The sequence below is a fragment of the Chrysoperla carnea genome, chromosome 1 (genome assembly GCF_905475395.1).
Source record: "Chrysoperla carnea chromosome 1, inChrCarn1.1, whole genome shotgun sequence".
In the NCBI taxonomy this organism is placed as follows: domain Eukaryota; kingdom Metazoa; phylum Arthropoda; class Insecta; order Neuroptera; family Chrysopidae; genus Chrysoperla; species Chrysoperla carnea.
The window spans coordinates 39,969,609-39,992,440 of NC_058337.1; the positions used below are offsets into that span (position 1 = coordinate 39,969,609).

The 22,832-nt window shown below is 31.9% G+C and overlaps 1 protein-coding gene across 5 annotated transcripts in view; it reads left to right on the forward strand.

The window, feature by feature from the left end:
- The window catches only part of LOC123305719 (histone-lysine N-methyltransferase 2C-like), a 34,752-nt gene extending 12,193 nt beyond the window's left edge, over positions 1 to 22,559 (forward strand). For 4 of the 5 annotated variants that reach the window (XM_044887514.1, XM_044887518.1, XM_044887516.1 and 1 more), the window contains 16 exons: positions 2,230 to 2,365; positions 3,107 to 3,712; positions 4,163 to 4,410; positions 4,474 to 4,705; positions 4,764 to 5,193; positions 5,452 to 5,797; positions 6,000 to 6,168; positions 6,230 to 6,420; positions 9,976 to 10,192; positions 10,762 to 11,267; positions 11,755 to 18,910; positions 18,974 to 19,197; positions 19,274 to 20,838; positions 20,899 to 21,028; positions 21,888 to 22,070; positions 22,360 to 22,559. In XM_044887514.1, coding sequence (XP_044743449.1) covers positions 2,230 to 2,365; positions 3,107 to 3,712; positions 4,163 to 4,410; positions 4,474 to 4,705; positions 4,764 to 5,193; positions 5,452 to 5,797; positions 6,000 to 6,168; positions 6,230 to 6,420; positions 9,976 to 10,192; positions 10,762 to 11,267; positions 11,755 to 18,910; positions 18,974 to 19,197; positions 19,274 to 20,838; positions 20,899 to 21,028; positions 21,888 to 22,070; positions 22,360 to 22,452 — 12,432 coding nt within the window. In that variant the 3' untranslated portion in view covers positions 22,453 to 22,559. The remainder of the gene's footprint in view (positions 1 to 2,229; positions 2,366 to 3,106; positions 3,713 to 4,162; positions 4,411 to 4,473; positions 4,706 to 4,763; positions 5,194 to 5,451; positions 5,798 to 5,999; positions 6,169 to 6,229; positions 6,421 to 9,975; positions 10,193 to 10,761; positions 11,268 to 11,754; positions 18,911 to 18,973; positions 19,198 to 19,273; positions 20,839 to 20,898; positions 21,029 to 21,887; positions 22,071 to 22,359) is intronic. The other variant, XM_044887515.1, reaches the window with a different exon arrangement.
- Positions 22,560 to 22,832: the final 273 nt, after the last annotated feature.

Genomic DNA, 22,832 nt, shown 5'->3' on the forward strand with positions numbered 1-22,832 from the left:
ATTTGGAGCGAATTTAAAAAAAAAATTTTTGGGAATACTTGTAAAATAAGAATAAGGGCATACGATTTAAGTTTTTTGCAAAATATTTGAAAAGTTAAACAAAAATTATATCTTTGACGAGAGTTGATGATTTTATTTTTTTACGTAAAAGTTGGCATGAATTTATTTTATTCGATGAGTACAAAAAAAAATCCCAATAAATTCCTAATAAAATTGTCCTTCCATATTATATTATAATTTAATTAGTTCCTAAATTGCTTTTAATGGTGTTGGACGTTTTTTTATCGCACGACGAATTTTTTTCGGACCACTTGTTTACATTAACAGTTGTTTATATATTTTAATACGCATGTCTGTCTGTCTTATATTTGTTGTAATTCATTATTGGAGTGCTCTTCTAACTAAATTATTATATGTAGTCCAAGTAGTTTTCTTCAAAGTTGTTTACGCTTCAATATTTTAATTTTAAAATAATTTTGTAGTTTTTGGTTTTATAAAAATTATTTTTTCAGATTTGATTCTTAATCGATTATATATTTTTTTATTTTGCTAATTAATTACGTAATTTTTATGAATATTAAATACATGCTTTTATTTAAAAGTTTTAAATTTTGAAATTGCTTAATATATTTATTATAACAGAATTGATTCACAATATTCGAAAGTTGGAATGTTTTTTTTATAAAAATTTCAATTATTGTATGATATACCATGAGACGAATTTTCGCTGAGCACTGGATTTCTTGTATTAATATATATCCATAAGGCTGGCAAGATGTATATATGTATCCCATTCTGATTAGAACTTACAGATCACAAAGGCTGATTAGATAGTTAAGAAGATTGTTTCATAAAATTTTCAAAATACCTGGCATTGTTTACAATATTCTAAACAATGGCTAAGATATCTATTTATAGAAATGTAATAAGAAGATAAAGAAATAATTTTTACAGTCCAGATTTCGATCGAATTTTTGCTGAAAAGTTTTTGTGCCGTATAATACCCAATCCATGAAAATTATTATTAGATATCATCATGGCCGCCGATTAAAATCATGGGAAATAATGAAGGCGCAAGTTCTTGAAACAATCAGTCTTCTTAAAAGGGAAAGAGGGTGTAATTTGCAAAGCTATTCTTTTAGATCATCATATATCTATCCATATACTAATACAAGAAATCGAACGTCGAAGAAAAGTTTTCGGCTCTGGATCTTGGTTTAAAATTAAACCTAATTAATTTTTTCATCTAGTTGCAACGCTTGAAGATTGAGTTATTGAAAAAAAAAAAAAAATTAATTTTTGAATATTAAGCATTTGCAGTAGGTGAAGAATGAACTTGGGAAGGAGATTTTCTGTAGACATTATAAAATAATGGAAGGAGAGTTTCAGATCATTCCTGCTCAATCACTACAAAAATTATTATTGAAATTCGAGTATTCTCTATAAAAATGTTATTCATTATACATATATATTCATATATTCATTTGCAGTCGAATATCGGGCCTGTACCATAAAGTTTCGTGTTTCATGTTCAATAATGGAGTCTATACTAGATAAAAATTTATGAAAGTAAAATAAAAACCATTGCTGAAATATTTCATAAAAAGTCACTGTTTTCCTTCGTTAAAAATTCTATATGATCATTACGATTATCACAAATGCTTCATCCTTTCAAATTTTATCATATCGACAATAATAAAGTCAATAGTAGATTTTGTTATCATGAAGAGGCTAAAAAGTTAAGGTCTTTGAAAATTGTTGACATAGAGCGGAAATTAACGGTTTAAAAAAGTCTAATATGAATTTACTCAACAGTAGAATCTTTTCACGGAATTATAATCATCATAATTAATTTTCTGACAGTCTATAAACTAAATAATGCAATTAAATAAATACATTTTACTATTTAATATTCGAAAAAACTTAATCTTCCGAGTTAGAAATTCATATCGGACAATAAATATTTAAAAAGAGATAAAATATTTAAGTTGAATAAGATAAAAAACATTCTAACAGTCTTTGTAAAATAATTTTTGGTATAAAAACTATTTTAGCCCTCTTATATTTATTTGAAAAAGAATATATTAATTTTGGTACATTAGTGCGTAAAATTATTTGTGAATTTTGATGTTGAAAGCTTTTTTTTTTTTTAATAAAACAATAATAAAGTACTAATAAGTAAATTGTATTATTAAACTCGTGTATTAATGCTATTTTTGCATAATTTAGGATCAAGATAAGTTATCACAACAACAAAAGAGTGTCCGAGAAGCGGAACAAGAACGACAATGGAAACAATTACAGGCTACTCGACAACAACAAGCTCAACAACAACAACAAGTTATTCACGATCAAAGACTACAAGGTAATTTAGATAGTTTATTTCATTTTGGAGATTCGATTACGTCATTCAAAAAGTGGATACATTTATCGGTTAGAAAATGATAACTATAATAGAAGTTTCGAATAATACAATAGATGTTTCAGATTTCAGAGTGCCAACTCTCTATGATCTTAGTAGTCGAAATACGTATTTATATACTAAAAAAAATTGATTTAGGAAATTCGGACAAAAATTGAAACTTATTTCGAAAAATTCTAGAGTTCTCATAAGTTTTTTTGGATTTTATTTACCTGCCGTAATGATTTATTTTCAAATCAAAAACAAATTTTTTATTATTATTTTTTATTTCACTTAATTTTGAGAAGTTGGTCGGTACGCTATAATACTAACTTACAAATTTTACAAAAAATTACTGCTTAGTACTAGTCAAATTAATTCATATAAATTATTATTTTTTATTTCTTAAAATTAGTAATTAGGTTCAACTTATAAATTATAAACACATATTATGATAATAATTATATAATAGATAGAAAAAATTATTGTTGATTTTTTGTTAGAATGACATGATACTGCTATCTGCTACCTTAATTATTATTTTAAATTTAACAATGTTAAATTAATTTTTTGTGTTACTTCAAAAGATTCAAATTAGTTTAAATTTGCTTAAAAAATATCTGTATCTGATTTCTTGAATAATGGAAACCAATTTGATCGCTCAGGTATAAAGAAAATATATAAATTATATTTTGTATAATGTAGCAATTGTACGAGTACGTCAAATGACTGAAGGCGGCGTTCCTGGACAACAATACCCTACAGATCAAGTATTGCAAGTGAATACTCAAGATGGTAATACCTCTCCAAGTCAACAAAGAAGTCCATTTACTTCGCCAGCAATTCAAGCCAATCGTAATTTGTTATCACATTCACCAAATTTCACGAATACAGCAATGCCACCACCAAGAGCAGCTGAAATGAGACCTCAAACGTTAAACATTCGAGCTCCAACTCCCATGCCCCCACAATCACCGTCTCCATTTTCACCACCAACAAGTGTTGGCTCTGATGGTGACAATAGTCAAGATCCGTACATGCAAAATGCACCAAAAACAACTTTTATGATGTCACCACAACGAAGTCCCGTGTATTCTCAAATACCGGGTAATTCAAAACCACAATTTAATGCACCGCCACCTAGTCCACGATCTGTTACACAGGTTGCTTTTGTACAACCAAATGTTGTAGCTGGCGCGGCTAATAAAACTCAAGATAATCAACAACTTCGAGATTTGTTGCAGAGACAACAATTTAAAAAATTAGATGAACAAATATTACCTGGTCAGCAACGAATTTGGTCACCACAAGGTATGTAAAAGAAATATGGAATGCTATAAAACTATTGCATTGAAAGAGTAGAGTGTTGTAGAGAGTATATTTCTAAGAATAGAGTTTCTTTGCACTTTTTGGATCTGAATTGCTATTCACGAGATATAGCTTCGTTAATTCTCGTTTGTAATTTTAAGAATTTCTCGATTAATATTAGTCAAATCGAAATTTATAAATAATAAGCAAAATTATAAAGAATAAAATTTAGTACTTTTTACCCTCCTTGCATTTATTTCCGTAAATTCTAAATTTTATTTTCTACAATTTTGCTTATTATAAAAATTTATTTGGGCTAATACAAAACTGAAAAGAAGCTTCCTAGATTTGTATTCTTTACACCACTTTGCTCTTATAATGTGATAGTTTTGGGAGGGATACTGTATGCATTTACATCTGTGATGAGTTATTAATGTTAATTAATTATTTTAGAAAATACGGTGGAAGTTGTAAATTCTCAAAATCAACAACAATTTGATAATAACACTATGTCTCAAACTCAGCAACAAATACAGTCTCCTAACATTGGCGATGCTACATTTAGGCAACCTTTACCGCCAGCATTAGTTCGAACTCGAGCACCAGTAGCTGTAAGTGGAGCTATTGCTAGACAATTTATTACTGCTGGTGGACCAAGACCACCGCAAACCTTAGATCCTCGAATGAAATTGTTAATACAAGTAAGTTTTATTTATAAGTTTTGTTTTGAATTTTGAATTTAAATGGGGTATTAATTTTTTTAGCAGCAACAACGTGGACCAATTCCTGGCCAACAAACTGTAACATCTCAATTAGTTACACAAGGTATTATACGACCAACGCTAATTAGAAGTCAAGAATCATTTGATCCACAGTTAGTGCAGAGGCAACAACAAATTGGAGTACCAAGTGATGCTATTCAAAGACAATTAGGACTACGATTGCCTCAGCAAATTCAACAACAAAAAAATATTATATTGGAACATAGAATTATTGGTAAGATTTGGTGATTATGTTCAAGAGATTGATTTAATAACAAAATTATATGTAACAGTGAGTCAAGCTCCACCACAGCAACTGACTCAGCCAGAACAAATAGTACCGCAAACTTCAGCAGCAACAAGTAATACAAATTTTGTTACTCCGGTACCTCCTACAGACCCTGCGATTGTATCCGGTACAACGGATAATCAAGAAATTCCTGATAGCGTCACGGCTGAATTGGAAAAATTAGAACAAGAAGGTGGAGGTATGGTAGAAGTTGAAGGGGTTGGTGATATATTGGGTGGTTTGGGAGAGGACGATGATGAATTATTAGCCGAAATGGGTGCAGATTTTAATATTTTGGAATATGCTGATCCAGAATTAAACGCTTTATCGGCTGGAGAAAAAACAAATATTTTAGATAGTTTGGATCTTGAAGAACCTGAATCAGATAAAGAAGATTCAAAATTACCAAAGCCAAAAGATGAACCTGCTGATAAGTAAGTAATTTCTATACGTTCAGAAGAATTCAATAAGTAATTTTAAGAGAGAAGATTTTAATAATCAATTTAATTATCTACAAATTTCATTTCCATTTTCTAAGTAAGTGATATTTAAAGAGAATCAATTAACGAATAGTTAATTATCATAAAGAAAGCCCAAACTTTAAAAAAATAAACTAAAGTTTTCGTAAATATTACATTATTGTATGTTTAAAGGATCTTGAAATTAATTAATATGTATTTTGTTTTTTAAAGTATTTTATCCGAAAAACCATCGGATGAGTTAAATAACCAACCGAAGGAGGAAATTCCTGCCGAAAGTTTACAAAGCCCAGTTGATAGAGTAACATCGACAATACCTACAACATTGCCACCACCACCTGTGTCTCAGTTACCACAACCTGAATTAAAACCAACTGTGTTACAACAAAATCCACTTCCAGTGGTGCAGCAGACGCAGCAACAACCACAAACATTACCAGAAATTTTAACGCAGCAACGTAGTCAAACTCCACAGACTCAAATTCATCAACATGTGATTCAGCGTCGGCTACCATCTCAGCAACAACAATTGCAAATACAACATCAAATGCATCAACAAGTACGTTCACATATCTATCGTGTGTTTTTCTCTATCACTCTCGTAGAATGTTCAGGGCAGTTCCAAACCATAGCAAATACAAAAAAATTTCCTCAATGGATATTAATGTACATATAATATTCAAGCGATTAATCATATGGAAAACCTTGTTTCCTTTCTGTATATTTTTTACTTTTGAATACTAAAAATAATTATTGAACAGGTACAAAATGAAGCAGCTATGGGCCGACCAATGGCACCTGGTACACGTCTCGTATCTCAAGATGGAGCAGTTGGTATTGTCCAAAGTAATAATACAGTATCAGTAAGCTATCCAAATTTCTTCCCACAAGATGGTGCGCTTGCTGGAGCAAGGTTTATTTCCGGTCAATGTAAGAATTATTATAATTATACATACTATGTGTTTATTAACATATTTATTTTGCATTGCAGTGACTCCTCAAGCACGAATTCAAATGCGAATGGCGACACCACGATTATCAGCGCAATTAATACAACATGCTGCAGGTCCACGATTGGGTGCACCACCACCTCCACCCCCACCATATCCAGGGCCACCTCCCCCATATCCTGGGTCAGCAGCAACACAACAAAATGTTCAACAGCAACAAATTTCTCAACAGGTATGCGTTTTTGGAAATAAGTTTTTTAATTTTGTGAAATGTTTTATTTTTGAGTTTTGTGCTGTTTACGCATGAAATTTGATGTTGTTTTGATTGACGCGTGTAATAAAAATATTGATATACAGTAAACTTTTCAAAATTAATCGAATCTGAGGAAAATAATGTAGGCAATTTAATGTTATGTGTTAAAAAATCTAGTTCTTACTAATATACCAACTTTTGTTTATTTATTTCTCTGTACAATTTTTACTAAAAAATTTGTTCAAGATTAAGAAATTTATTTGTTGCATATTTACGTTACCACAAATTTTTATTAATACCAAATAAAAATTTGAAAAAAAAAAGATCTCTATGAAAATATAAATCATGATCTAATCAATTAGATTTTCAATAACTGTCCTTTATGCGATATGAATCTTTTCGCGATGTATTCACTCCATAAAACAGCAGGAATTCGTTTTCTGAAACGTTAGACATTTTCAAAATTGATGAAGATTAATAAGTTTAAATATAATTATAAGGGTGTGACAAGTGCAGGCATATTCGGCTACTCGGGCATTGCTCTATTATCAACTAATGTGCTAACTTTGGGTTATAAACAATAAAATAAGTAAGGATAACTTTATTTCTAAGAATTTAATTGTAAAAGTGATCATGTCCTAGGTAGTCTTATTTGCAGCAGCTAATACTATTGTAAAAGATCCATTGACTGCGACAGCTCTTTCTCTTAGTCTGTAAGTGCGACTACACACTGCAGATCTGTTTATCCATAAATTATTGAATAGAAACAAGATATCGACTGACTGAAGAGTAGTTTGTTATTGGTCAATTTTTTATTTTTTATTATTGAAACATTTCATTTGGCAGTTTTAGGTTTTACCAACTATTTTTGTTTTATAACAAATCCTTTTGTTAATTGCAATATTGTATTGTATATCGATATTTTTTATGCATTTGACAGTAATAAAAATATATAATTAACGAAAAATAATTTCTTATAATTGAGATTTTTAATGGATTTTTCTTTAATAATTTCTTAACTAAATGTTTCTTAATCCTTCCCTTTTTCATAGGTAAAATTTATAATTTTTGAGTTAACTTACATGTATTTCTATCATTAGCTCAGGCTATCATAATATGTTCTCAGGCTCTTAATAAAAGATTTTGATTCCATATTATTATTTATTTAATTAATAAAAATTTAAATACTAATTTCTAACTAACAACAGTATTTAAATCGAAATTTTTATACAAAAATATTTCATTTATTAAAACTTTGGAATTTATCGTTAAATAAATAGTATCACTAAAAAATTATTATAAATGGCACAAATATTACATTTAATTTGAAAAGTTTTCTTTTAATGAAATATTTAGGTATTTAAATTGCACTATTTTTAATATAAAAGACTGAAGTTAAACTTAAAACGAAAGAAAGAAATATTTGTGCCATTTGTAATACAATTTGCAATTTTGCGTTTGGTGTCGGCTGTCTGCATGTTTTTGTGTGTATATGATTGGTAGATGGGAGGTCGGGGGTCAATGATGCCCATGCATCCAATGGCCATAGGTGTCACACCACCATCGGAACATGATTCAAATCACTTTTACTCCTCATATCATCATTTTCAGCGTAGACCTTTATTATTACAGGTAAACAAAAAGTACCATTTTGCAGTCAATAGAATTTAATTAATGTATAAAAATTTGTTATATTTAGTTTTCTTTTTAAAAATTGGATAGTACGATTTTTAAATTTTAAATTTAATTTTTTTTACACTCAGTGACCATTCGTATTTGTGTAGGAAGGTAATAAATACATAAGATTCGCTTCTTTTTATTTTAATTTAATTTTTGTACATACCTTTAATTTCAATTATGGAATTATGGAATTATATAATTATATTGTTTAGGAACTCTTTACAAAGCTCGTTGATATCAAATTTTGTGTAATACTTATTACAAAAAGAGAATTAAATCAAAAAATTTTCCAATTTGTGACAAAATCACTTTAAAATTTTGTAAAACACAGACAGTTTGTCAAATCATACAAATTTTTCATTTCACTTTTTTTACTTGATAGGGACATTTCTTGGTACGATATTAGTCACTATCTATCAATCACTAAGTATTAAAACTAACAATAATTTGACCACTAACGAACTTAACTATTCTAAAAATTCCTTTGTAGACGGACAATCTTTATACAAGTGCAGACATTGCGCTAGGTCTTAGGAAAGCGGGGTGTGTGTTAATTGCCCATTCACTTAAAGGTTTTCTGCTAAAACATACTGTGTGCACATACTTTCTCGAAATATAGAGAGTTTTTAATTTTTTTTAAAGAAATTGTACGTTCTATAAAACATACATTGTACAAAAGTTTAGTCATGAGAGCTAAAGGATGTCTTGCTTTTGAGATGGCTGTAAGCTGAAGGAGTCACCGACATTTGTGTGAGTTTAGATTAAGATTATGAGCGTATTATGTTAATCATTGCTGTCAAAAAAATGATTGCTTGTAAAAATAATAATTTACGATAAGTATTGTTAGGGTACAGTTTCTTTATATAATTATACGATGCTTATCAACTTATTCAATAATAACGCTCTAGATGTGTTCGAATCCTCTCACAAACTACTGTCTTAATGTTCAATACCAAGTCCATAGAGTATATATAAATAAAGAGAACGATCTACATAGGCATTTCGATAATTTTATGCCCTAAAGATATATATACAAGTATTCATGCTTTTTGTTAAGAGCATATCTCTCTTTTACTCGAAAGTCTGTGATCATTGAGTCAATGGAACGTTTAGTCAAAAAAATCCCCTGTGAGCAGAATTCGCTTACTATTTGAAAGTGAATAGTTGTCATTTTGCTTTTGAATGCTCACGAACGGTTTTTCCGCTAAATCCATCCAATTTTATATGAATAGGTGAATGAGTTCATTTTAAATAAGTTCCGAATATTTTTGAATTTTGTATTTTTTACTTGAAATAATTTACAAGTTTTTACTTCAAATGTTGCTGTATAAAATCTCTGGAATTTCCATAAAGTCATTTTATTTTACTAGCATCAATATTTTAGGCTAAATTAATAAAATTTAACAGTCGTACTAAAATATTAAACTAACAGGCAATAATTCTTACAATTTTTTTTAGTTTAATTTCAGTCTTTTATATTTTATCTTCTACTAATTCAGGCTTTTTTTCTTATTACTTATTCTTAACCTATAAACCAAATACTTGTATTTTTAGTTATGTAAACTGACATTAAGCGAACACGAAATTAAAGACCTAAGTATATAATTACATAATCGTATTCGCTCAATACAAAGTTATTATATATCTTTGCACATATAAGGCATAGTTATAGTATAAAATTTTAATTGTGCCTTTACAAGAAAAAAAAAACACACACAAAATATATAAAAGTAATCATAACATCCTTTTTTCTAAACACGTCTCCCTAGTAGATAAATTAGATTCACATACCACAATGCATGGAAATTTTAATACGTATATCTGTGTTCTAAACACATGTTTATAATCGACTAGGAACAACCATTATTATTGGAAGATCTTCTTGAACAAGAAAAACGTGAACAAGAAAAACAAATGCAAAATACTTCTGAGACAATACAACAGACTACTGCAGCCCCAGCTGGCTCTTTGTTGAGTGATCAAGATTTTGAAAGACTATTGAGAACTGATGTGTTAGGTAAACCAAATATTGGTCAACCTCAAATAGTTACGTCAACTCATGGCATACCTGGTAAGTATTTTACACACTGTAAATAATCTGTATAAATAAATTCGCTCGTTTCGTGTCTAAGCGCACATAAGTTAATTTTTTTAATTTATAATTAACAGTTAAATATTTCTAAAATATTAAAAAAATTACTAAAGAGATACGCCTATTTTTAATTTCTTTGTAAAAATTCAGTGACGATTTTATATTGCATTTATTGTAATCCGAGCCTGTGCACGTATCATTTAACACCGAAGATATCGAGACACGTATTTGTGTTTAATTTCAATATAGTAGTTGATGTTATTTTATGTAAATCCGCTGATAATACTCAAATTCAACTTCTTGTGCTCAATTAAAAACAGACAGATTTATAGGAGTATTTTTGGTTTTTACAACTCATTTAATTTAATAGCTGAACCTGTCTGAATTTTTTTTTATAAACGGTTATTTCAACAAAAATTAAGTAAGAAGATTAAGAATTTAAAATTATATAATTGTTGATCATTTATTTTTGAAATTTTCGAACAATCCTTCTTAATTAACATGAAAGTTTTTGATTGATGATCATTATACATAAATAAATTTTTTAGCTCAAGGACTATTACCCGCTCAAAATGTTGGTAATGTGTCACCAATCCGACCTTCATTTCAACCTCGTCAATTGCCACAACAAACAACTACAAATCAATGGCAAAATCAACAGCCTCAAACACCAAATCGATCGCAAACTGCTGCACCAGACACTACTACGAGTGTTCCACCGTTTAATATACCACTTTTACCAGCACCTCCATTACCACCCGAACATATTGTTACTGAACAGGATCGTCAAACTCAAATACATTATGAACAATGGTTGAATCATCAAAATCAAATTTTAACACAACAATTAAAATATTATGAGACTGAAGTACAAAAGTTACGAAAGATTAAAAAATCTTTGAATAGCAAGCAAAGGCAACTGCGTAAATCTGGTAACGAATTAACAGAAACGGATGCGTTTGAACTGCAACGAGTGTCAAGTGAACAAGCGGTTTTACAGAAACAACTTGAGTCTAGCCGGAAACAAAGTCGTCAACATGGAATGTTAATACAGGTATCTGTTTTATTTATTTTAAAGTTTTTAATTAGATAATATTTTGAACATATCGAATCGATTATTGAAATATTTCATGTTTTAAGTTTAGTTATAAGATTTTATTATTTATTTAAAAAATTTTAACTTAGCAAGACATGTTACTAGTAATAATATGTAAAAATTTCGGATGCCTATATTTATAGCTATAGTTTGAAAGACCAAACGTTCTTTATCCATTTTAATACCGTATATTTGCCTAATGCACTGTTCTTATCGTATCAGTCTTAACTTGCATAATAATTTCTTTGCATTAGTAATTGCAAATAATAATGCAAATAAGGATTTGTTAAATCCGTGTGATACTCTTGGTATACAATTACAAATTACAACATTTTTTATAATACAATTAAATTTTCAATTGAAAAATCTGTCCATATAAATTCAGCCACATTATTTAATAACTACGTCGTCTAATTTCTATATCTAATGTCAATTTGTGTTGTTGGTCTATATGAAGGAATACCGGAATAAGCAACAAGCGAAGCAACAGCAATTACAACAACAAGCTCAAGCGCAACAGTCACCACAACAGAGCCCACAAACACCAAATGCACAACAAGTTAATACGATTGTACAGTCTATGTCACGTGCTTCACCAGTACATCATACTCCTACATCACAATCTCCACTAATGTCACCTACACAATCACCAATGATGGCAGCCCATAATAGTTCTCCAATGCACAGTCCTGGTCCTATGATCATAAATTCACCTGGACCAGTTTCATCAGTTACCTCTATCTTACAAAGCCCAGGTCATCAAGGTGGTAATTCAATGTCTCCACATACTCGTATTGGTACACCTCATTCACAAACAGGTGGAGATGAAAGTCCATTTAGTCCAGGTACTTCGCATTCACCAAGTGCAACACATCGTATGAGTGCTCCGGGTCGCCATGTAACCAGCCCTGGCACATACACAGCAGATATCCGACCTGGTACACCACAATTTGCTGCATTACAACAAAACAGATTTATGCGACCATCCAATGAACAACAAGTACAAAGACAACGTTTGCAATTGCAAAATGTTGGATTCCAACAAGGTATACGTACCCAAGTAGGAGGAACAGTTGTTGCTGGTGGACGATCGCCCCTGGCAAGTCCACAACCAATTACTACAAATATTGTACAAAGTCCACAACATTCAGTACAAAGTCCACAAATACCGCCATCATCACCTCAGCAAATTTTACAACGACAGGCGATTCAACAAGTTATAATGCAACAAAATGTAACTGGAGATCCTCAATCCGATAATAATAACTTGTTATCACAAAGCTTACGTACCGTACAATTAGTACAGCAACGCCAATTGACTCAACAACAACAGCAACAAATTATTCGGCATCAATTATTACAACAGCAACAACAATTGCAACAGCAACAGCAATCCTCAAATCAGCAACAACATTTAACAAACCAACAACTGCATCATCAGCAAATGTTACAACAACAATTAAAACAGCAAATGATACAACAGAAATTACAATTGCAAAACCAACATTTGCAAAACCAACAACAATTACAAAATCAACAATTACAGAACCAACAAACTCAAAATCAACAACTACAAAATCAGCAGTTAAATCAGCAATTGCAAAATCAACAAATACAAAATCAACAAATTCAAAATCAGCAAATGCAAAATCAACAAATTCAAAATCAACAATTGCAAAGTCAACAGTTACAAAATCAGCAACTACAAAACCAACCACCTAGTTCACCATTGGCACCTCCTAGTCCAATGATTACAAATCAACAAAATCAACAGACAATGCTACAAATAATAGGACAAAAATCACCATCGCATGCTCCACCGCGAAGTCCTATGGTTAGTGGCGGTATCGTTTATAATCAACCTCCAAATTCGCCGATGCCACGAAGTCCGATGTTACATCAAGTACCACCAAGTAGTCCAATGCTTCAGCAACAATTAAGTCAACAACAGCAACAACAACAACAAAACCAACCTCCTAGTTCTCCAATGCCTTCTAAAAGTCCTATGCCACGTAGTCCAATGATTAGTGGGTCACCAATGCAAATAATGCGACCACCTAGTACTAATAATTTATGCAGTCCACTTCCACCAGATCGTCCACAAAGTGTAGAAAATCCAAGTACACCACGTACACCATTTTCTCAATCAAACATAGATAGATCAGAAAACCACGGTAGTGGTGGCAGTGGTGGTGGAGGAGGAGGGGGAGGTGGTAATTCGCATCCAATTCCCTTCCCTCCACCGGGATTGTTTACTCATGGAAGATTTAAACTAGGACTTCGAGGTGGAGCTCCGATGTGGAGCTATGGGAAAGGAACTAAACGTATACCACAAATAGGTGGGACCTCACAGAACAAAGATATTGATAAACCAAGTTCTAGTGAAACAGGGCCCAAAATTAGAAAGGAATCTCATATAAGCAAAGTTTCAATATTAAAAAAGAAATCACCTAGAAAAATGCCAGATACTGCACAGATTTTAGTGAGTAATAAAGTTGGATCTTTAGTTTGCGCAGAGTACAATGAATTCGATGATAGCTCGTCTACTCCACCAATTTCTCCACCCCCTCTAACATCAACAACTAATGTAATAGAAAAAAAGCCATTAAAATTAAAAATTGCTGGGAAAAAAGCACCAGATGATATTAATGAAAGTGGATCGTCATCTGCCGATAGAAATGAAGTTCTTGTTGTTGATTGTAGCCCCGACGAGAAAAATGTGCATTGTAATGTAGATTTTGATGATGATAATGATAAAACATTGGTAGCATCAGAGATATCGTTAAATTCTGTAGCGCAGGAGGATATTGATGATATGACAGTTGTCGAATCATTTTCACAGCAAGATTTAGGAAATGTAATTTCGAGTCCACTAGAGACTGGTGTGGCTGAAGAATACGTTTTATTTTCTTCAGATATGGTTGGAGATATTTCAGTAGAATGTGACGATTCATTGAAACACCTTGAAACGGATAATATTACTCGTGAATTTGGAGGTGAAATAGAAATTTTGAATAAAAATGTTGAAATTTTGTCACATACATCAAGTCCTAGTGACGATATTATTTTATCAACAAATGAAAAGGAACTTAGCATTGAATTATTTAGTGACGTTGTTGCTGATACACCAGAATCTCCAGACCAAAATGAAGTTAATATTGACCCTTCTTCTCCAGATGATTTGATGTCTTCTTTGGGTGGATCGGAGATTGTTGTTATTGATCAATCTGTGACCTCTCCTGAAGAACACATTGCTACAACTGAGGATTTCGAAGAATTAATCGATGGTGAAAAACGAGAGGATAAAATTCATAGACTTGATGCTCGACATATTTTAGAAATTCATAAGTACGCCTCAAGCCCGCACAGTTATTCATCTAATAAAACTAGCACTAACTCTACTATTTCAACAATAGTTTCGTCTGGAAGGCAGAACAAACCTCAAACGGTTATTAAAAAACCTATAATTGTAACAACATCAACGGACGTAAATAAATTTATATTAACGACTACGTCCACTGTGATTAACGCTAAGAATACACCGTCTAGTTCAACAAAAATAGATCCTCCTACTGTGAATATATTACGTTCAATGCCAGTAACTGTTACGAATCCTCAAATTACTGAAATTATATCTTCTACGCCTCGAATGGAAAACACTTTAACACTAAAATCGGCATCACCATCAATAATGACAACTATCATGAATTTATCACCCCAAGATACGGCGTTACCTTCAAAAATATTTCAAGATGAATCAGGCTCCCCCGAAGAATCGGGTGTCGAAGAAAACAATGAACCCGATTCACCAATTGAAAAATATAATCGACCATCGATTCTAGAAGTTACTTCGTCATCAACAACAGATCAGCTTAAGGCTGCTCCTGAATCTACAAAAATTGATTTTGAGGAAGAAATAAATGCGCATAGCGTTTCAACATCTAGACCAAAAATATCTCCCACACCAATAACATTATCAGTAATTAGTTCCGTTGCTCAATCTGTGAATTATATTCAAACTTCAAAAGTACAGATAGGCGGACAACTTGCGACAATATTGACAACAAAACCAGCTAAAATCGAGCCTCAAACAGAAAATGAAACTTCCGAAGTTATTAAAATTAATACAAGTGATATAATGGGTAAAAAGTCAGACATTTCGACTCCCGAAGGTCCGTTATTAAGTGTAAATGTGAAAACATTCCCTGGAAGTGAATCGATAATTGATGAAAATTCCGAATTCGAACCAAAATCTGTTGAAATTTCTATACCATCGCCAACACCATCTCAAGAAAAAATGCTAGATAATCTAGCAAGGCAAGCTTTAGAAGTACGCGGGCGGGAAGATAAACCATTATCAAATGATTTTCAAACAATTGAAGATATGTTAGATATGATTGAAAATATTACAAGTGAGTCAAAATTAATGTCTGAAATAAAACACAGTGGGGAAAAATCTAAGGTTGAAACGATAACTCATTCACAAGATTCGATCAGTGACATTAATGATATTATTACAAATGATTTAAAAATGGTGGAGTCTGAGCCTGAACCACAAAATAAAATAAAAACGACCATAGTTTCTAAAACTATTCCGGAACCTACTGAACCAATTTCAGTGGCTACAACTGTATTAAATACAAAACAACCTACCATTATGCCACAATTATCACCGTTATCACAACCTGCGGAATTAACTACGAATATGGCAAATGTGTCACAACAATTAAGGACATTTTTATCGTCATTATCAGCAAATACAATAACGACATCAAGTTCTATACAAACGGAAAAATTGGTAGATAAAACGCAAATTACATCTACAATTCCATCGCCAACGATAATTTCAACATCACCAATAACCACGTCACGAATTGTTCAACATTCTCCTATTAAATTGAAGACCATTGTACACACTTCTCTACCTAATACTGTTATTCAAAATACTAAACAAAAACAACGGACTTCGCCAATAATTTCACCTCAAAGAAGTTTAAACAGTTCACCAAAACCTACCACCACATTTGTTACGTCAAAAATAACAAGTACGACACCGATTTTGGTTACGCAAACAATGATAACTACAGATCCGACTACAAGTTTAACCTCGAATTTTTCTACTGTTCTATCGACGAGTAGCTTAACAAAACCAACATTTACAAATATTCAAAAAGCTACAACTACAGCACAAATTGTAACGACAACTGTACCAGTTGTTACCACATCTCAAGTTACTACACAAAGTAGTCGTGTTTGCGTTCCAAGTTTAAATGAATTATTACAATCTCATCCAGCTGCAACAATCGTTCAAACAGTTCCAAACGATTCGATCACTACAGCTAGTATCTTAGCTTCACAAACTCTAGGACCTGTAATGTCGACTCGACCAGGTTTAGTGAGTTCACGTCCTTCACAAAACATTGAAATATCAAAAAGTGAAGATAGTTTGTCAATTCCGAAACAAATCGCTACTTCAACAACGGCAAGTATTTTAGGCACAAAATTATCAGCACCAATTTTATCAAAAGCAATGGTACCTACGACAAATTTACTGCATACGCATTTAACTAAAACACCCTTAAAACGAGTTATGTCAACAGAATCTGCTGAAAGTTCGAATAATTCAATGGATATTGATCACAAGATTAAATCAGAACCTGAAACGGAATCTAAGGATGCAGTTACACCTGAAACAACAAGCTTACAGTCGTCCGGAGGTTGTAAATATTCTACATTACAAATACAAACGCCAATTACCCGTGTTGATGATTCACAGAATGTTCTATTAAAACAATTACTTCAAAATACAGGCTGTGCTACAAGCAGTAGTAGTAGTTCAAGCACGAATGTATCTCAACCACAACTAATTCCAAGTACCATAAATACTTCATCACCTTTGGTCACATCGGCAAATAATATTGTCAGCACTTCCGGTAACACAACAAGTAGTATTACGAATGTGCCATCTTTAGAAGCACAACTAGCTCGACCAGTACCACCCACACACAGTCCTCTTTTACCACCATTAATTCAACCAAATCAAGCTCCAAAGCCACCAACAACAGTGCGGCATTCTCAAATTATGTCTCGTGAAACGTCTTTTGTTTCACGGCCTGTACCCATAACAACCTCTCAACCTCCTATAACATCTATTCCATCTATAGTTGTAACTCAACAATCGGTAATTTCACAAATTCAACAACATCACAGTGAACCTCCACCAGTAACCGTTATTGCAACATCATCTATATCGTCGCCATCAACAAACTCGACGATAACTAGTCAACAACTTTTCGTAGAAGTAAAACGTGGTGTACCTCCTGTTCGATCAATAAGTCGTGATGAAATGTTATCACCACCATCAACAAAAGCATCAGGGTTTGGAAGCAACGAATCAAGCTTACAAACACCACCTATACAGTTTAAACGCGAATCATTTTTACCGGAAAGCAGCCCAATATCAAACCATGAAGTTAAAAAAGAAATTTTGGACGAATCTTCTCAACATTCCTCGATATCATCGGATGTTAGTAAACTTGATTTATCTCATAAAGACGAGTCGTCTGAATTAACAACTCCGACAGATCCACATGAAAAAACGATTCAAGATGCATTGCAACTAAAACGATTAAAACGTCGTCAATATCAACAAAAAAGACGACAAATTCAAATTCAAGCAAAAGAAGCGCAGTCGCAGCAACCGAAAAAACGTCCCCGTAAGATGTCGAAATTAGATGAAGATTACGATGTATTTAATGATAATTTAATGGCACAAATTAGACAATTACCGCCAATGGTTGTAATGGAGCCAATTTTGGGTAGAAATTATAATGTTTGTCCAGTTTGGGGTTCAGGTGATTTAACTAAAATCGGAAATAAAAATTATAACACACGTACTGGAGATTTGGCAGGATCTTATGGAAATGCATATTTACCCGGTGTTTCTGATTATTATAATACTAAACCATTTGGATTAAAAGATCCATTACCAGAAAAGCCACCGGTATCAACGCAGCGTGGCTTTTATGATCAAGAATTCGAACCAATTAAATTTAATAGTGATGATTCAAAACGATTGGATTTATTCTTCCGAGAACGTGACGATGATGTTCCCGATACAATTATTAACTGTACTTCACCAAATTGTTGCTTGGGTGATAAAACTGTCAAGCATCCTGGTTTAAGTTTCATTCGTGGAGATGACGATGACACTGATGAAGAAGAAGAGAGTCGTAGACGAATGTCTCCAGAAATTCCAATTATTGCACCAATACCGATTCGATTAAAATCTGGTGGTCAATATTTGAATGATTACGATGAAGAAATCGATAAAGAGAATCAATGTATTCGTGATATTATTTATAAGTCAAAAAGTCCAGCTATTGTTCCTCCTTCACCGCTAAAAGATTCTAACAATGTAACGGTAACTTTAACATTAACTTCATCGGCTGCTGAAGATATTATGGGAGTATTAAGAGATCTTGCAAATATTTTACATATTCCTCCACCAACTGGATACCAAATAGTCGAACGAACTACAACACCTCCGAGTCAGAAATTGGGATTATATCGTACTAAAGGAAAGGATGGAAAGGAAGGAGGTAAGTTTTAATTTTTTGCTAAAATATCAACAGAAAAATTAATCCTAAATTATATTTTTTTAGCTCCAATCGACATTCAAAGTGTTTTAAATGGTGCTGCGAAATTTTGTAGACATTGTGATGTTGTTATTTTGAATTCCATGATTCGAAAGAAAGTTTCAGATTTACCATTTTTGGCCAAAGATTCCGAGCTTCTTTTGGAAGGTGATGAATTATACTTTTGTAGTTCCTCGTGCTACATGCAATTTGCCCTTATGCATAGATCTCCTAACATGCCCCAAGAAAAGGTAGGCTTTCTGAATACCAATATTTTGAATTTTATTCTGATATCTGTAAATTTAATATAATTTTTTTTCTTTCCAGGCTGCTGCAATTATTGATCATTTAAGTCAAAATGATAAAGAAAATCATGCCAAAAAATTGAAAAAGTTGAAATCGGATGATGATTCAAAATCTGATATTGCTATGGAAGTAGACAATGAATCAAGTAAAACTCAAGTAGCCTTGAAATCTAATTTAGTACCTGGTGAAGATAAAAAAGAAATGAAAGAATTGATTATATCAATACCATCTGATAATACATCGGTCGATCGTAAACGTAAACTAGAAGACACTCCAACTGATCAACAACCGGTAGTTAAAAGTTGGAAAGGCATGCGTTTTAAAACATTTAAAGAAGGCACTATGCACCCTGACAAAAAGCATAAACGATTATCAGAAAAAGAAATGACAGAATATATGTTTAGATTGGGTGTAACCGTTATGCCTGCTAAAATACCAGACGATACTCGAAAATGTATGTTTTGTCATATGATGGGTGATGGAACTGCCGATGGTCCGGCTCGATTGCTTAATTTTGACGTAGATAAATGGGTACATCTAAATTGTGCCTTGTGGTCTGATGATGTGTATGAAACAGTAAATGGAGCGTTAATGAATTTAGAGAATGCATTACAGCAGAGTTTAACGCAACAATGTGTACATTGTCAACAATCGGGTGCCACAATTCGTTGTTTTAAGGTTCGATGCTCAAGTGTTTATCATTTGGCATGCGCTGTGAAAGATAATTGTGTGTTTTATAAAAATAAAACAGTATTCTGTACTATTCATGCATTGAAAAACGAAAAAGAAAATGAATTAACAACATTATCGGTATATCGTCGTGTTTATGTGAATCGTGATGAAAATCGACAAGTTGCAGCAGTAATGCATCATTCAGATCAAGGAAATTTATTGCGTGTTGGTTCTTTAATATTCTTAAATGTCGGGCAAATTTTACCTCATCAATTACAAAATTTCCACAACCAAAACTATATTTATCCTATTGGATATAAAATTGTTCGCTTTTATTGGAGTATGCGACGTATAAACAAAAGGTGTCGATATGTATGTTCAATTCATGATGTTTGCGGACGGCCAGAATTCCGAGTCTTAATTCAGGAACCTACACAAGATGATTTAGAAATGCGTGATGCTAGTCCGCGTGCTGTATGGCAACGTATTCTTGATTTACTGGATACACTTAGACGAGAACATAACTGTGTTCATGTATTTCCACGCTATATTACGGGAGAAGATCTTTTTGGATTAACTGAACCAGCAATTGTACGAGTGTTAGAAAGTTTACCGGGTATTGAAACATTAACTGATTATCGATTTAAATATGGTCGAAACCCATTATTAGAACTTCCGTTAGCTATTAATCCATCAGGAGCAGCAAGAACGGAACCACGTTTAAAAAATGCGTTACCTTGGAAACGGCCACATACACAACGCACAGCTTCTTCATCAAGACCTACTTTCGTACCTTCTTCTGCGCCTGGATCCACAGAAGCTGCATGTCCTTACAGTAAACAATTTGTGCACTCGAAGAGTTCACAATATAAGAAAATGAAACAGGAATGGAGAAATAATGTTTATTTAGCGAGGTAAATGAATATTGTTGAAAAAATTTAATCAAAGAAAGTAATGTAACATTTTATTTTCAGATCGAAAATTCAAGGTTTAGGTTTGTATGCAACGCGTGATTTAGAAAAACACACAATGGTGATTGAATATATTGGAGAGGTTATCCGTACTGAATTAGCTGAGTTACGTGAAAAGCAATACGAAGCAAGGGTAATTTTTACAAGCTTTTTATTAATTCATTTTTTGTCCGTATTTCTGTTACAAAAATTTTCTTGTTTGTTCTGGTACAAATTTTGTATTTGAAAGTTACTATCGCTGCTATAACAACAAATAATAAAAAAAATCGGCCATGTGCGACTTCAACTAGCACTCGAACGGTTTTATTTTTGTTTTAAATACAAACTTGAATAAAAAAAATTGTGTATCAGCTCCGACGCACGATTGGAGTTTACTCCTTAAGTGTTGTATAATGTGCTGTGTCCGTCAGGTTATTGTCAGTTTTAAACAATAGTTGCTTTGTCTGTTATACGTACTATGTAGCATAATTTATATATGATAACCCGAAAAAACCCGAAGAAGTACGGTGTACTTTGGCTGAGTAGCTATGTAGTCATTCTGTATCGGTGGGTAACAACTACACTGTGTAATGTGTCAGTCAGGTTATTGTCAGTTTCATCCATAAGTGCCTTGTCGACAGTCGATAGACAAAGCACACAAGTATAACAAGTTATGCACACGCATTACTAAAAATTGAAATGTGCGCACGATTGGTTGCGCACCAAAAGCGTAACGAGTTCATTCTTTCACTAGATTTTACATTCATATTTTATTCTTACCGGACGCATTATATGAAAATCGATTCTTAAAGAGTGAACTCCAAAAATAGTTTTAGTTATAAATACATTATAAAGTAAAAAATACAATTCAACTTTTTGAGATATTCGAAAAAATTACTACTACACAATGGATTAATTTTTTTTAGTTCCAAGTAAATATACACTGTACAGATGTACAATATTTTAAAAATCTGTTTAAAAATATTCGAAAATTATATTGTATTGTTTTGTAGAATCGAGGTATTTATATGTTCCGTTTGGACGATGACCGTGTTGTGGATGCTACATTATGTGGAGGACTTGCAAGATACATAAACCATTCATGTAACCCAAATTGTGTTGCAGAAATTGTAGAAGTTGATCGTGATTTACGGATTATTATATTTGCAAAACGTCGAATTAATCGTGGTGAAGAGGTAAGTATCTTTTTTTAAAAAATTAATTGGATTATATATAACGTGTTTATGAATGTTATAATAATTAAACAACTAACAAATGTTTCTGTATTTGGTAGCAATATATTATCTTAAAAATTTCGAATATTTTACTATGGTTACAATGTATACACGTGATTGTTGTATTTTAATTGATACAAATTGAATGAATTTTAATTGATACAAATTGAATGAATACAATGAAAGTGTTTGCATTGTCTTAAAAAATATTTTATTTCTAAAAATAAGAATTATATTTTTTTGTTTACAGCTTGCATACGATTATAAATTTGACATTGAAGACGATCAACATAAAATATCATGCATGTGTGGAGCACCAAACTGTCGCAAATGGATGAACTAAATACAAAAACGACGACAGTACTTGAAAAAATATTGTTATATTATTTTGTAAATATTTAAATCCACCGAGAGAGATAAATAGGCATCATATTTGTATAAATATTTAATAAAAACAAAAAAAATTAATAAGAAAATTATATTTTCATAAATTTGTAACATTTAGAAAAAAAAATACTGTTATTTGTTTCTTTTATATATTATATATAATATATGAATAATGCACATGCGTATTACTTACATATCGAGTGCATTTATATTTGACTGTTTAATAAGTGCCATCTAGTGTTATACAACAAAGTAAAACTAACAACTTAACATTCCTTATTTTATCTACAAAATTTTTAAATTTCCCAAAGATATTTTTCAAGTAGTTTATATGTA